Source organism: Panthera tigris, chromosome D3 (assembly GCF_018350195.1).
Source record: "Panthera tigris isolate Pti1 chromosome D3, P.tigris_Pti1_mat1.1, whole genome shotgun sequence".
NCBI classification, from domain to species: Eukaryota; Metazoa; Chordata; class Mammalia; order Carnivora; family Felidae; genus Panthera; species Panthera tigris.
The window spans coordinates 56,987,917-57,004,539 of NC_056671.1; the positions used below are offsets into that span (position 1 = coordinate 56,987,917).

A 16,623-nucleotide genomic window follows, 5' to 3' on the forward strand; every position below is an offset into this window, starting at 1 on the left:
CAGGTGCCCCTAGATTTAGAGGTCTTATAAAAGACCTTGCCTTGTAAAATGTCTTGTAAAAGAACACATTTCTTATAAACTGCCCTGACTTATAAATTAATTTGGGGATAACTGGCCTCTTTGCAATACATTTTTACTTAGCAATTTACATACTACTGTGCTGTTTTAAATTTTACAAGTGTGTGTTTTAAAACAATAAAAAGTAGAACTGTTTAGCAGTTATATTAAAATAAGCTTATTAAAATACTAATACCAGATGCAAACCAGAAAGTATCTTATAATATCTCGGACAAGAAAATACTAGTAAAAATACCAGTAAAACTGATGTGTCCCAGTTCCAATATAAAGACCAGTTTTGTAGGGAACATCTGCTTCCAGGAAGATAAGAGCAGATGTAGTTTTCCCTATTTTTCTTGGAAAGTACAACTATAAATCCTGGGCATTATAACTAAAACAAATATAAGACGAAAAAAGGCAGCAGACAGGCTAGGGACCTTGCAACCCAAAGAACAACACAAAATGAGCTCTCGGGGTTTTCTTTTTGCCTTTATCTCAAATTGGGAGTTGAAAAAGTCAGCAACCCAGAAATCCTAACAGGTGCAGACATAAAGAGTTCCAACACAAACTTTCTCATTCCAACCAAAGGACCAAGAAAAGGACAGCCTAGAAAGACAGAAAACTTTTAGACAATAACCAATCTACTCCAGCCAAACATGACAGGGGAAAACCAAAAACACAAAACAGTGCCCCACTCACATCCATACCAGCAAAGGCTAAGTAGGAAACCAGGCTGTGATATAGAGACTAACACCTCTCAAGAGTGGTGTCAGAGAAGGCAAAGTTAGAAAGGCCTGGACTTCCACCCTTACCCAGGGGTAAGAAGGCACTCCCCCTGGGATGTGCCAGTGAAGAGTCAGGATTTTCACCATGGCCCAGCAATACTAACACCACACATTCCTAAACCCCTTACTCTGTGGTGTCAGCCAAACTCTCACTTGCACTCAGCAGTAACAAAGAGTACCTAACCTTCCCCTGATGGGTTAATGTCACAGAAATCCAGATAAAACAGGAACATAAAGTCCAGAGTTTCAAAACATAATACATACAAAAAATTATGAATCGGGGCACCTGAGTGGCTCAGTCGGTTAAGTGTGTGACTCTTGATTTTGGCCTAGGTCATGATCTCACACTTGTGAGATCCAGCCCTGAGTTGGCTCCAAGTTGGGCATGGAGCCTGTTTGAGATTCTCCCTCTCTCCCTCCCTCTCCCCTTCCTCCACTCCTCCCATTTGCACAGGCACGCGCTCTCTCTTAAAAAGAAAAGTATGAATCAATCAAATATCACTCATTATACCAAGAACCAGGGGGATGTGAAACTGAATGAAAAAGGACAATCAATAGATGCTAACGCCACAATGACAAAGGTATGAGAATTATTTTAAGGTATCCATCATAAGAACACTTCAATTAACATATGCAAATAAACTGAACAGACATCGTTATCAAAATTTGTGGGATAAAGCTGAAGCAGGGCTGAGAAACTTTTAGCACTAAATGCATATAATGGAAAAAATGAACAAGTCCCAAATCACTAATCTAAACTCTCACCTCAAAAACACAGAATAATAAGAGCAAAATTAACCCAAGGAAACAGAATGGGGAAAAAAAAGTAAAAGCAGAAATTAATGAAACTGAAAAGAAAACTAGAGGGAAAAAAAAAATCAGTGAAACAAAGAGCTATTTTCTCCACCAGTTTTATTGAGATTTAATTGACATACATCATTGTACATCAAGTTTAAGGTGTGTAGCACAATGGATGGACTTGTATTGTGAAATGCTTACTACAATAAGTTTTAACATCCATCATCACATACAGTTGCAAAAAAAATATTTTTTCTCCATAGGATGAGAACTCTTAGGATTTACTCTTAATAACTTTGATTTATATAACACAGCAAGGTTAATTACAGTCACCATGTTGTACATTATATCCCTAGTACTTATTTACCTTGTAACTGGAAGTTTGTACCTTTTGATCATCTCCTTACAATGCCCCTTCCCACATTCCCACCTGTGGTAACCACGCCCCGAATGATCTCTTTTTGCTGAATCTGGGTTTGTTTGTTAACATATAAATAAGATCATATAGTATTTGTCTTTCTCTGACTTATCTCACTTAGCATAAAGCCCTCCAGGTCCATCCATGTTACAAGAGGCAGCATTTCCTCATTTTTTATGGATGAATAATATTCCATTGTGTATATATAAAACAATTTGTTTATCCATTCATCTGATGATAAACACTTAGGTAGTTTCCTTGTCTTGGCGATTGTAAATAATGCTGATATTATTAACATGGGGATGCAGACAGCTTTTCAAGTTGGCATTTTCATTTCCTTTGGATATATTCCAGAAAGGGAACTGCTGTGTCATATGGCAGTTTTATTTTTTAAGTTTTAAATCTATTTTAATTCCAATTTTAATTTTCTTTCTTTCAAAAAAAATTTTTAACGTTTATTTTTGAGAAAAAGAAAGTGCGTGCAGGAGAGGGGCAGAGAGAGAGGGAGACACAGAACCTGAAGCAGACTCCAGGCTCTGAGCTGTCAGGACAAAGCCCGATGAGGGACTTGAACTCATGAGTGGTGAGATCATGACCTGAGCTGAAGTCAGATGCTTAACCAACTGAGCCACCCAGGCACCCCTCCAATTTTAATTATTTAATTTATTTTTAATTCCATAGTAACTGTACCAGATTATAATCCCACCAACAGGACACAAGGGTTCCCTTTCCTCCACATCCTCTCCATCATTTCTCTTTTTGGTGATGGCCATTCTAACAAGTGTAAGGTGATATCTCATTGTGGTTTTGAGTTGCATTTTCCTAATGATTAGTAATGTTGAGCATCAAAGAGCTGCTTCCTTGAAAATATGAATTCAAATGATAAACTTCTACCAAGAATGACAAAGGAAAAAAGGGAAAACACAAATTTTCAATATGAGGATTACCACTGGTATTGAAAGGACAATTAGGATAGTAAGGGCAAACAATGAAAAACCCTGGACACATAAATTTGACACTTAGAAAAAATGGACTATAGTTCCTCAAGAAAAACACAAACCACTGCAAACTCACCAAATATATGAATATACAGAAAATATACAGAAAACCAAATATATGAATATACAGAAAATATATAGAAAACCTAAACAGCCCTGTAACAATTAATAAAATTGAATATGCAACTTTTTAACTCCCAAAAAAGAACTTTCCAGATCCAGATAGTTTCTGCCAAATAATTCTACCAAGCATTTAAAGAAGAATTTTAAAAATTCTACACCTCTTCCAGAAAATAGGGGAACAAACCTCAATTCATTTTATGAAGTCAGTACTACTCTGATTTCAAAACAAGACACACATGTGCATGCGCGCGCGTGTGCGCGCACACACACACACACACACACACACACACACACTATAGACCAACAGTCCTCCTGAATACAGATTTAAATACCCTTAACAAAATTAAGCAAACAGAATTCAGCTATATATATACGTAAAGAATTAACAACCACAAACAAGTGGGATCTATTGTAGGGATGCACAGCTGGTTCAAGATTTGAAAACTGATCAACATAATGCACCATATTAACAGGCTAAGGAAAATAAATCACATGATCAAATTGATGCAAAAAAAGCTTTTGACAAATTTCACCAACATTTTATTTTAGTATCTCTCAAAAACCAGGAACAGAGAGGAAGTTCCTCAACTGGATACAGAATCTAAAAAAATAAAACTACAGCTAACACTATATGTAATGGTGAAAACACTGCTTACCCACTAAGGAAAAAGACAAGGATATCCACTCATCATTCTTATTCAACACTGTGCCTGACATGCCAGCAAGTTCAATAAGGTAAGAAAAAGAAAAAACCACAGAGGTCAAAGATGAAAAAATAAAACCATACCCATTTGCAGATGACATGACTGTCTACACAGAAAATCCCAAGGAAACCTACCAAAAAAAACTCCTACAGCTAATAAGTATGTTCAACAAGGTCACACAAAACAAGATAAATACTTTTTTTAAAGCTTATTTATTTTTGGAAAAGAGAAAGAGTGCAAGTGGGGTAGGGTCAGAGAAATAGAGAATCCCAAGCAGGCTCTGCACAGATAGTAAAGAAAGGGGAAGATATGCCATGTTTATAGATTGGAAGACTCAGAGTAATAAAGGTCAATTCTCCCTACACTGATATACAAGATTAAAGAACCCTTATCAAAATCCCATCAAAATAATTTTTATTGATATAGACAAGAATATTTTAAAGTCTATACAGAAGAACAAAGGAACTAGAATAGCTATAATTTTGAAAAATATAGAAGAAATAAGTTTACTCAATTTCAAGATTTATTACATAGTTATAATAAAGACTATGTGTGATATTTATTGGTACAGGAAAAGACACACGGATCAATAGAATAGAGAACCCAGAAAAAGATGCATACAAATAAGCCCAAGTCAATTTTAACAAAGATGCAGAAGTAATTCAATGAAAGAAAGACAGCCTTTGAACAAACTGTACTGGAGATTCTGAACATCCACATACAAAAACTGAACCTTGACCTAAATTTCACCCCTTCCACAAAAATCGACTGAAAAGGCATCATGGACTTAAATGTAAAACTATATAAACATTTTAGAACAAAATGTAGAAGAAATCTTCAAAATACAGGGCCAAGCAAAGCTCTTAAACTTGATATCAAAAGCAAAATTCAGGGGCGTCTGGATGGCTCAGCTGGTTAAGCATCTGACTTGGTTTCAGTTCTGGTCATGATCTCATGGTTCGTGGGTTCAAGACCCACATGGGGCTCTGTGGTGACAGCATGGAGCCTGCTTGAGATTTTCTGTCTCCCTCTCTCTGCCCCTTCCCTGCTGAGAAAAGGTCTAGGATGGATGATGATGCCAGTTGCAAAACAATGTGAAAATACACAGTGCCACTGAACTGCACATTTTTTTTTTAATTTTTTTTTTAACGTTTATTTATTTTTGAGACAGAGAGAAACAGAGCATGAACAGGGGAGGGGCAGAGAGAGAGGGAGACACAGAATCTGAAACAGGCTCGAGGCTCTGAGCTGTCAGCACAGCCCGACGCGGGGCTCGAACCCACAGACCGTGAGATCATGACCTGAGCTGAAGTCGGACGCTCAACCGACCAAGCCACCCAGGCGCCCCTGAACTGCACATTTAAAAAATGGTTAAAATGGTAAGTGTATATTATATATAACCAAGAAAAAACATTAAAACATTAAATTTTATGTTACATATACTTTACCACAATAAAGAAATGTGCACGTGTGTGCACACACACAGAGTCATGCACTCAAGGGTCAAGATACAACAAAATTAGTAGTGTGCGCTGCTTTGATAAGCAGTCAGGAATGTGATACACTTTTCAGCTGTGAATGTCATGTGAAAGATACAATGAATTTCAGTAGAATGGTCCCTCTACCTTTATTAATATTTAGGCACTAACCGTTTTCACCCACACCTGCTTTTTACACTGACGTCAACACAGTCAAAAAGGGGAAAATATCTTAGAAGTATTACAAAAATAATTTTTACCTTGTGGACTCATACATTCCCTAAAAGGGTCTTGGTGATTCACTGACCACACTTTAAGAACCACTACCCTAAGAACTGATAAATATGGGAAAAGCAGAACAGTATGACAGACTGAAAATGGTGGAAATTTTCCAAGTTTTTCTCATTAAGGGAAATATTCATAACTGGAATTCATTATTTGTCTTAAAATGTTGGAAGTTCCTAAATCAGGCACTATCTTTAAAAGAAACTGTTTAAAAGCAAAACATTAATACTCCTTCCAAGCTCTAAAAATCTCAGATTCTACACACTTTCCAACATTCATTAACTCATCACGTATTTTACTTCATGCTAGATTCTGAGGCAACGAAGAAATAGGCTCAGTCCTCTAGCAATAGGAAACTCAACACAGAACCATTAAAATACAGTACAATAAGTAGTATAAGAATAGCAGTAGCAAGTACTTGATGTCAGAGTTGGGAGACCCAACAAATTTGAAAGAAGACCACTGAAATGGGAGTGTGGAGAGCAGAAAGAAAAAGAATGAAGAAAAATGAACAGAACCTTAGGGTTCTGTGGCACACCATCAATACAACAAACACACACATTACAAGAATCCCAGAAGGGAGGAGGGTGCATAAAGAATATCTGAAGAAACAATGGCCAAAAATGTCCCCAAATCTAGGAAAGACATGAATCTACAAATCCAAGGATTTCAATGAACTCGAAGTAAGATAAACTCAAAGAGACCCACACTGAGACACAGAATCAAACTTTAGGGCAAAGAATTATGAAAACAGCAAGAAATAACTCACTTTCACGCACAAAAGAGACTCAATAAGACTGAGTAACAAGGACAGCCAACTTATCAGAAACTATGGAGGCCAAAAGATGCCAAAAAATACTGAAAGAAATCTGGCAAAACTATCTTTCAATACAAAGGAGAAAATAAGACATATTAACCTAAACAAAAGCTGAGGGATTTTGTCACTAGCAGATCTGTCCTACAAGAAATGGTAAAGAGACTCCGGCGGCCTGAAATGAAAGGATGTTAGATAGTAACTAGAAGAATATAAATAAAGATCATCAGTAAAGGTAACTATATAATTAAATATAAAAGCCAGTATTAATTGATGTTTTAATCTGTAACCCTCTTTTTGTTTCCTATATGACTTAAAAGACAAATATATAGAACAGCAATTTTAAGTCTTTTAATGGGCACACAACTTACAAAGATGTAACTTGTGACAGTAATAACAAAGGGGGGGGAGACAGCTCTATAGGAACAGTTTTTGTATGCTATTGAAGAAAAGTTAGTATCAATTCAAACTAGATCATTATAAATTTAGGATGTTAACTGGAATTTTTATTCCCAAAAAAGCATTAGGGACTATAAATGGACAATTAACTCTTCCTGGGGACTAGGGGAAGCTGCAGAGAGGAGTAGGTAGACACCAGAGCTTAGAGGCTAAGAGACAGAGTAGAAATAGAAACAGAGTATATAAAAGCACAGAGACACATAAAAGTGCAAGGTGTTTATATGACTTTTTTTTTTTTAGGAAATTACATAACAAAATTAACCACATTAAAGTATCTAATTCAGCAGCAGTTAGTGCATTCATAAAGTTCCACAACCATCACCTATACAGTATTTAGTTCCAAAACATTTTTGTCATGCCCCCAGATGACCTCATACCCATTAAAGTCGTCCATTTTCCATTCCTCCCCTCCTCCCAGCTCCTGACAACCACTTTCTATCTCTGTGGATTTATCTCTTCTGAATATTTCATATGAATACAATCATAAAATGTTACCTTTTGTCTCTGGTTTCTTTCACTTCACATGTTTTTGAGGTTCATTCACAATGTGGCAGAATTAGCCCTTCGTTCCTTTTTATTTACTGGCTGAATACTATCCTACTGCATGAATTCCACTGCACCATATAAATTCATTCATCCATTGATGGACATCCAGGTTGTTCCACCTTTTGGTACTCTGAATAGCACTGCTATAAGCAGTCTTGTAAAATATATGTTTGAATCCTTGAATATTTCAACTCTTTGAACATATACCTACAAGTGGAATTACTGGGTCATATGGTAATTCTATGCTAACACTGGTAAGGAGGACAAGCAGATGGCTGAAGAGACTAAACACAAGGAAATTAGATGGGAGGCTATTGCAAGGGTGTTAGTGAAAGATGAGGACTTGGGCAGTAGAGATAGTGCTAAAATAGCAACAAAATAGCTCAAGGTGAGGCACGTATGGAAAGGGGCCAAGCCAAACTTAAAGTTCTGAGCTTAGGCAACTGGTGGACAGTAATGTCTTTCACTGGAACAGGAAAGCCCCCCCCCCCAAAACAAAACAAAACAAAACAAAACAAAACAAAACCAAAAAAACAGTGGGATGAGAGTGGGGAAAGATGACATAAAGGGTTGTTTTGTGCAAGGTGAGTTTGTAGTGCTCAAGAAATACCATTCAGTAACATTGAAACAGGGGCTAAAAAAAGGGATCACTAAGTGTGATCAGCATATTGATGTTTCTACCATCACTTAACATCTAAAGCACCAAATTATAAACACATAAAATGAAATTATTTTTAGTCATGAAGAGTTTTCTATGTGCTATATGTTAGTTATAGCATATCAACTGCTTTTTAAAAATTCTCAAACAGGGACTTATTTGGATTAAATCCACAATTAATATAGTTGATTTACTAATGAAATCGTAGTAAATCCAGATAAAGCTGCTATGTTATAAGGGTTCTCCATAGAAACATAACCAATAAAATATGTGTGTATATACATATAAAGAGATTATAATATTAAAAGGAAGTAGCTTATAAGATTATAGACGCTGACAAGTCCCAAGATCTGCAGCTAGGTCCCGTGGGTCCCGTCTGCAAGCAGCTCCAGACCCAGGAAGAGTCCATGTTTCAGTGTGAGTCCAAAGGCAAGAAAGAACAGTCAGGCAGGAAGAGTTCCCTCTTACTTACAGGAAGGTCAGCCTTTTTTAATTCAGGCCTCCAACTGACAGAGGTCAACTCACATTAAAGGAGGGCAATCTGCTTTACTCAGTCTATACATTCAAATGTTAAATTTCCAGAAATTACTTCACAAACATACTGTATGACCCAATATCTAGCTGCCTCGTGGCCCAGTCGGCATGACACATAAAATTAACCATCATTAAGTGCTGTTAAAGATAATAATTCATGATACTCTGCTAAGAAAACTGAATTTTCTGATAAGCAAAAATATGGTCCTTGACTACCCAAATAAATTTCAGTTATTTTAAAAAGTAATATATAAAACAGAACACAGTACACAGTACGATTTGTACAAATACTAATGAAACAAACACTGTTGAGTAGATGAGGATTTTAAGCCACGCTCTTGAAGCAGATTGATGTTCCCTGAGCTAGACCAAAGCATGCCATCACAAAAATCAACTAAGGCAAGCCATTTTCTCAATTTGCAAAAAATATTTTTTCAGTTTTAAGTCTTTCTGTGTAATGTGGCTTAATCCTTTGACACATCCTTCTGTTAGTCTGTACTAGAATTAAACAAGATACATTTAGCACAAAATTATTCTAAAGTTAAGGGTGCACTGCACAATAGTCTTTACAAACCTTTATAAATATCAAGAACTGATATATAAACAAGCTTGAGAACCACTTATTTAAAGAATTATAATAAATACATTTAGAGTAAGACAGCATGATTCTCAGCCTAAAATGATTTACCATTAAAAAGATGTGAATTCTCTTTAAGCTAATATATAAACTGAAAAGGTCATGATCTCACAGTTTGTGAGTTCGAGCTCCGCACCAGGCTCTGTGCTGACTTGTAGTCTGGAGCCTGCTTCAGATTGTCTCTCTCTCTGCCCTTCCTCCACTCATGCTCGCGCTCTCTCTCTCTCTCAAAAATAAATAAACATTAAAAAAAATGGTACAATACACTAAGGCCTAACCATTTCTATCATGGTCTCTCTTTTTTTTTTTTAATGAAATTACTTTAAAAAAAAATTTTTTTTAACATTTATTCATATTTTGAGAGACAGAGCATGGGGGGGGGGGGGGGGAGGGGTAGGGGCAGAGAGAGAGGGAGACAGAATCCAAAGAAGGCTCCAGGCTCTGAACTGACAGCACAGAGCCCGACCGCAGGGCTCGAACTCACAGACCGTGAGATCATGACCTGAGCTGAAGTCAGACGCTTAACTGACTGAGCCAACCAGGGGGCCCCTCTATTATGGTGTCTTAAGTCAGCTGAAACCATTAAGAAAAACACTAGAATATTTAGTAACAAAAATTAATATATAAATATTAATATTAAAAACAGACCCATCCTATATGTTCATCAATAAAGAAACAGTTATAAATTTTGATGCGTCCAAAAAACAGAATACAATGCAGTATTTTTTTTTAATGAAGCAACACCATTTTTATCAATATGCAACAATCTGAAAGATATATTAAAAGGAAGAAAAGCAAAGCAAAGCAAAGTCTACATGTTGGTCTATGTAATACTCTACCATTTGTCTAAACAAGAAAGAAAAAAATTACATATATGACTGTATATACATAGAAAATTCTGGAAAAATATATAAACTGTTAAATTGATTCTAGGTGGGGAAAATCTGTGGGTAAAGAAGAGAAGAATAATCGGAAGGAGTCTTACCCCTCTTTATAACCTTTTTTGGCTTTTGAATTTTACATTATGTGCATGTTGTTACTAAGATATATCTGTGTATTTTTTAATACACCTGGAAAGTCCAAACATCTAATGTAAGCACAGTAAAATTTTTACTTAATTTCTCAGTTATTAAAGAAGGGACTAAGGAAAAATTATAAAAAGAAGATTCTAGGTACCTGAGAGCAGCCAAGAGTTATGCTACAGAACCAAAAATGACCAAATGACCTAGAAGACAGCAAGGTAACTAAATAATTCATTATAATCCTCCTAACGCATTTTATAAACATAAAAATTTCAAATATCTTATGGGCACATGGGTGGCTCAGTCCGTTAAGTGTCCAACTCTTGATTGCAGCTCAGGTCATGATCTCACAATTTGTGCGATCAAGCCCCGAGTCCAGCTCCATACTGAGCATGGAGCCTGCTTGAGATTCTCTCTCTCTCAAAATAAATAAACATTAAAAAATATGTATCTTAGGGGTGCTTGGGTGGCTCAGTCAGTTAAGTGTCCAACTTCAGCTCAGGTCACGATCTCATGGTTTGTGACTTCTAGCCCCATGTCGGGCTCTGTGCTGACAGCTCAAAGCCTGGAGCCCACTTCAGATTCTGTGTCTCCCTCTGTTTGCCCCTCCACTGCTTGCACTTACTCTCTCACATTGTCTCAAAAATAAATAAACATTAAAAAAAAAAAAAAAAAGAGATACAAAGATTTGCAAAAATGTAAATCACTCCAATCCTTAATATTTTTAGGAAATCGTTATCTTTTACTAAATGTTATTTTACATTAACATGAAATCAATTTGGGGCATCTGGGTGGCTCAGTCGGTTAGGTGTCCAACTTCAGCTCAGGTCATGATCTCACAGTTCATAAGTTCGAGCCCAGCCTGTGTCAGGCTCTGTGCTGACATCTCAGAGCCTGGAGCCTGCTTGGAATTCTCTGTGTGTGTGTGTCTCTCTCTGCCCTTCTCTTCCCCCCTTTCAAAAATAAAAAAACATTTTAAAAAAATGTAAAAATGGGCAAGAATCTGAACAAACATTTCTCCAAAGTCAACATACAAATAGCCTTAAGCACATGTAAATGTGCTCAATATCCTTAGCCATCAGGAAAATACATATGAAAACCACAATCATACTTTACAACCCAATAGGATGGCTACAAAAAAGACAGGTAATACAAGTGCTGACAAAGGTGTAGAAAAATTGGATCCTCATACACTGCTGGTAGGAGTATATGAAGCAGTCACTGTGGAAAAGTCTGGCAGTTCCTCAGAAGGTTAAACATAGAGTTTCTGTATGACCTAGCAATTCCACCCATAAGTATATATTCAAAAAAATGAAAAAACATTCACACAAAAACCTGTATGCAAATGTTCATAGCAATATTACTCATAATAGCAAAAAGCATAAATAACCAAATGTCATCAACTGATGTATGGATAAATCCATATAATGGATTATTATTTGGCCATGAAAAGGAATGAAAAATGCTACAACACAGATGAGCCTGGAAAACATTATATTAATCAAAGGAAATCAAGCACAAAGGATGACATGTTGTATACTTCCACTACGTGAAATGCTAAGAATAGGCAAATCTATAGACAACACAAACTAATGGATGCCTAAGGCTAGGGAAAGTGGAGGGGTTTGAGGGATAATGGCTAAAAGGCATAGAGTTTCTTTCTGGGTGATGAAAATGTTTTAAAATTGACTATGGTGGTGGTCTCACAACTTTACGATACACTAAAAACCACTGAACTATACACTTTAAATGAGTGATTGTATGATACGTTAATTATATCTCAATAAAGCAGTTAGAAAACAACAAAATCCTTACGTTTTTTGGTTACACTCTATCACATTTCTCAGGGAAAATATGGCTACTTTATAGTCTTCATAAAGGCCTTGGGATATATACCTGCAAACAGAAATTCTTTTTTTGTCCCCACCCCAGAAATTCTTTAAAAGAGGCAAAAATAAGGAAGGTAGAACAAAAAAGGAAATCTGCATAACTGGATAATTACCATGTGTGACATTACCATTTTACCTGATTCTTACATTTTGAACAGTAATTTTTCCTACCCATGTCACATTTGTCTTCTTTAATCACTTCAAGAAACTAAAGAATGCCAAGCTTAATACAAAATGTTCTACTGATTTTACTTATTGATTTCTTTATTTCAAATTTGACCAATTCCTTTTATAAATATTTATTTTATAGAGATTATGTGAGGATTCACAATATCACAGTAAGATGGTAAGATAAAACAATGCTGATATTCAGTTAACCATTCGCCTTATCATTATGCTACAGGCCATGGAGGATCCTAAAGCTGATGAGGAGGGATGCTGCGGTGGCTCAGTCAGTTAAGAGTCCAACTTCGGCTCAGATCACGATTCCTCACTTCATCAGTTCGACCCCCACGTCAGGCTCTGTGCTAACAGCTCAGAGCCTGGAGACTATTTTGAAATCTGTGTGTGTGTCTCTCTCTCTCTCTCTCTGCCCCTCCCCAACTTGCGCGCATGCGTGCGCACACAAACTCACTCTCTCTCTCTCTCTCTCTCTCTCTCTCTCTCCTCTCAAAAATAAACACTAAAAAAAAATAAAGTTGATGAGCAAAACACTGCAAAGCTGGGGGAACACAAAGGCTCTACCTACAAAGGTACAGTCATGTCAAGGAAAGGAAACTTCTGGCAGATAATGCAAAACCAAACAAAACTGCAGCAGCAGCAGCATGATCATCATCACCATTACCACCATTACCATCATCACCATCATCACCCAACACCACTCTCCTCCTACAGTATCTATTTATATGCCTTCAATTTTTTTCTAATTATAAATCGTTTAAACATATGGAAATAACCCCAAGCCCAGTTAATAGCACATCTTATCACTTTCCCACAGGTATCAAATGATTTTAAAAAAATACGAAATGTAAGATACCACAGATCCATTTTCACTTCCTCTCTCCCTTATGGTAAGCACTATCTTGCAATGTGATGTTAATCATCACTATGCATGTTTTTCTAACTGTAACTACAGGTATCTGTGAACGAAGCAGAGTATTGTTCCTGCATGTTTTCAAACTTTACCAGATGGCATACTGGTCTGCACCTTGCTTTCTTAGCTCAACATTTTGCTTGTTTGTTGTTTTTTTAATTCAGTGATGTTGTTTCATGGAGCTCTAGTCTGTTCAGGAAAACTGCTGGTTGGTATTATATTCCATGAATGTTTCAATATATTCGCCCACAGCTGTTTCTAATTTTGTTACTAAGAAGCTACAATAAACATAACTCCTTGAGGACATGTATTAGTTTCTAAGACACATTCCTAGAAGAACTGCTAGGTCAGAGGATATATACCTTCAACTTCATTAGGAAGTCATGGAGTTTATCTCCTTTTTACACTTCAACCAGTAGTGTAGGAGAGTTCCTGTTTCTCCCCATCTTCACCAATTCTTTTTTTTTTTCATCTTCACCAATTCTTGCAAACTGAAGGGTATAAAGTGGTACCTCATTGGTTTATTCTTTCCTTATCAGTAAGATTAAGTATCATTCATTGGCCTTTCAAGGTTTCTGCTCATGGGACACCTTTAATAGTACTGCCATTTTTCTATTGCTTTGTGGTAGTTCTTAAGATAGTCTGGGTACCAATCCTTTACTGATTATGTGTTTCTAATATTCTTCCCTAACCCCCAAAAAAGTATAAGCCTTTTGCTTATTTCGAAATCTAGTAAAGTATAGGAGCAAAGACAACTACTTCCTTCTCAGAGTTCAGCTATTTTCCAGACCTTTATATCTTATGTTTCTCAAACCTTTCTGGTCACTCACAGAAGATGAATTCCTCCCTGAGCACCAATACAGAGACACACATATGAACTGAAAAACCTCACTCCAAGGTCCATTTCTCTTAAGAGATTAACCACAAGCAAATACACAAGAAAAGGACAGTTTGTTTCCATTCCCTATAGCCAATGCCACATTTTAGCTCCCATGTTAATACATCACATCATACAGCTTTCATATAGGTCAGTAAACAAGCATCCATTTTGATTAATAATGGCTGTTAAAACCCCTAATTAATAAATAACCAGCATATCGATACATGAGAATGTCTGAAGCAATAACGAGAAGCGCACATTCTTTCGACGCAATGAATTAAGAATTACGGTTAAAACCCAGACTCTAAGCAAATGATTTAGTCTCACTGACAATCAGTTCTTACAGATAAAGTCGCTCTGCAGAAGTGAAATGATTCTGAGTATTTTAGCGAGAGCAGACTACTGCTCAAAAAAGTTAACTTCATTTACAGGACTGATGTTTTGCAAAACAAACATGCTGCCCTGAAAGTACATAATCATGGAGCAAGAAAAGACTTTAGGTGACTCAATGTAACTCCCTCATTTTCAGGTGAGGCAACCGCAATCCAGAAATTAATAATAAATTCACCGAATGCTAGTCCTCTAAAATCTACAAATTCAGGGTTCCTTCACTGCATCAGGCATGGATGCAATTTCACATTCCCCAATTCTAAAATTCCGATGCCTCTATTAATTTTTCAAGACTGAGTTGATGCGTTATAGAAATGATGGAATTAACTCCCATCCGCACGCCAATCTTTTCCTTTCCACTTCCCTTTTTTCACCCTTACCCTCCATTATAACCCACAGAATGAAAAAGATACCTGACTGCCTGAATTTCTGGCCCTAATTAGAGGCAGAGTCCTGAGTTCCTGGCTACGGCCTCTGTGTTAAATCAGAAGGAGTTGTGTTTTGTTTTGATCCTTCATTCCTTATGCAACAATACCTACTAACCGCAGGTTCTGCGGGAAGCGCAGTGCACGCCGCTCCTCCTAGCCGGCGGACCACCGACGCCAGGAAGCCGGGCACGCTGGGTAGGGCGGTGCCGGGCAGCGGGGAGCTGGGGTCGCTGGGGAAGTGGAGCTCGCGGGGAGGGGGGTCCCGGCGGCACCAGGGAACAGGCCGGGTGGCGGGGCGACTCACCTTTACGCAGCTCCCGCTCCCACACGGTGACGATGGGCCGGGAGTGCTTGCGGTGGTGGATGAGCCACAGGGACAAGGTCTGCACGCTCTGCTGCGAGTTGCTCAACTCCGACAGCTTCTTCTCCAGCGCCGCCTCAGAGAAGGCTGACATCCCTCCGACACCGCGTTCACGCCGTCCCACGCGGTGGGGCTGAGGGGAGGAGAGTTTCGCCGCCCGCGCCGCGGCCTCGCCCCCTCACCCCACCCTTCCCCACGCCCTCACCACTGCTGCCGCCACATCCAAGACCGGCCGCAAACCAGCAAGATGGCGTCTGGCCGGCAGTGACGTCACGGCCGACCCACGCCCCGCCCCCGGAAGAGGCGAGGCCAAGCGGCAGGTCTTCTGAGCGGAAGGGCGGGGCCAAAACTGGCGCTAGGGAGGCATGTGGGGGCGTGCCGCTTGGGCCAGGCTGGGGCGGAGTGGGGTTTGCCCAGTCTGGAACCCTCGTGGGTTAAAACTGTCTGCCAAGAAAGGAGTGATTAAAAATATCTACATAGGCGTGAATTGGCATAGCCAATTTGGAAGACTATTTGGCGTGATAATTACATTTTAAAATTACAATTTCCCTGTGACCCTGCACTTTCGCTAATTGACCTCAGTGCTAGGGAAATCGCATGCTTGCCCAAGGAGCTGTATGCTAGTTTCTTGTCAGGCTTACTAACCCTAAAGAGATGGGACATTCACAACAGATAGATGGCTAAAAATTGTAATACTGCATATTACAGAGTACATGCAGCAGTTCAAAAGATTAATAAATCCAGTGGTGAATTGGAGGGTTTTTTTTTTAAGTTCCTGGGGGAAAATACAGTATAACATTTGTTTTTTTAATATAAAAGTGTATATTTTATATGAATTCATAAGTATGTAAATGCAGGGCAAAAAGTATGGAAGAGTATACACTACATTAATAGTGGTGTCAAAGAGAGGATCAGAATCGGAGTCCTTAAGCTATGTTTCTATTGTTTTCATTTTTTTACAAGAATGGTTTCACATATTCCTTGTATAATTAAAAACTAATTTCAGAAATCCCATAATTGGGGCGCCTGGGTGGCTCAGTTGGTTGAGTGCCCAACTGCGGCTCAGGTCATGATCTCACAGCTTGTGAGATCAAGCCCCTTGTCGGGTTCTGTGCTGACAGCTCAGAGCCTGGAGCCTGCTTCAGATTCTGTCTCCTCTCTCTGCCCCTCCCCACTTGTGCTCTGTCTCTCTGTCTCTCAAAAATAAATAAATGTAAAAAAATTAAAAAAAAAGAAATCCCATAATTAATCTAGCATTTTGACATA

General features: G+C 38.1%; 1 protein-coding gene across 7 annotated transcripts in view; it reads right to left on the reverse strand.

Moving 5' to 3' along the window:
- Nucleotides 1-15,617, reverse strand: part of RPRD1A (regulation of nuclear pre-mRNA domain containing 1A) — a 69,732-nt gene extending 54,115 nt beyond the window's left edge. For all 7 annotated transcript variants that reach the window (XR_006209699.1, XR_006209698.1, XR_006209697.1 and 4 more), the window contains exon 1: nt 15,301-15,617. Coding sequence is in view for 3 of the 7 variants with exons in the window: in XM_007090735.3 (XP_007090797.1) it covers nt 15,301-15,451 (151 nt within the window). In the remaining 4 variants the exon portion in view is untranslated. The remainder of the gene's footprint in view (nt 1-15,300) is intronic.
- Nucleotides 15,618-16,623: the final 1,006 nt, after the last annotated feature.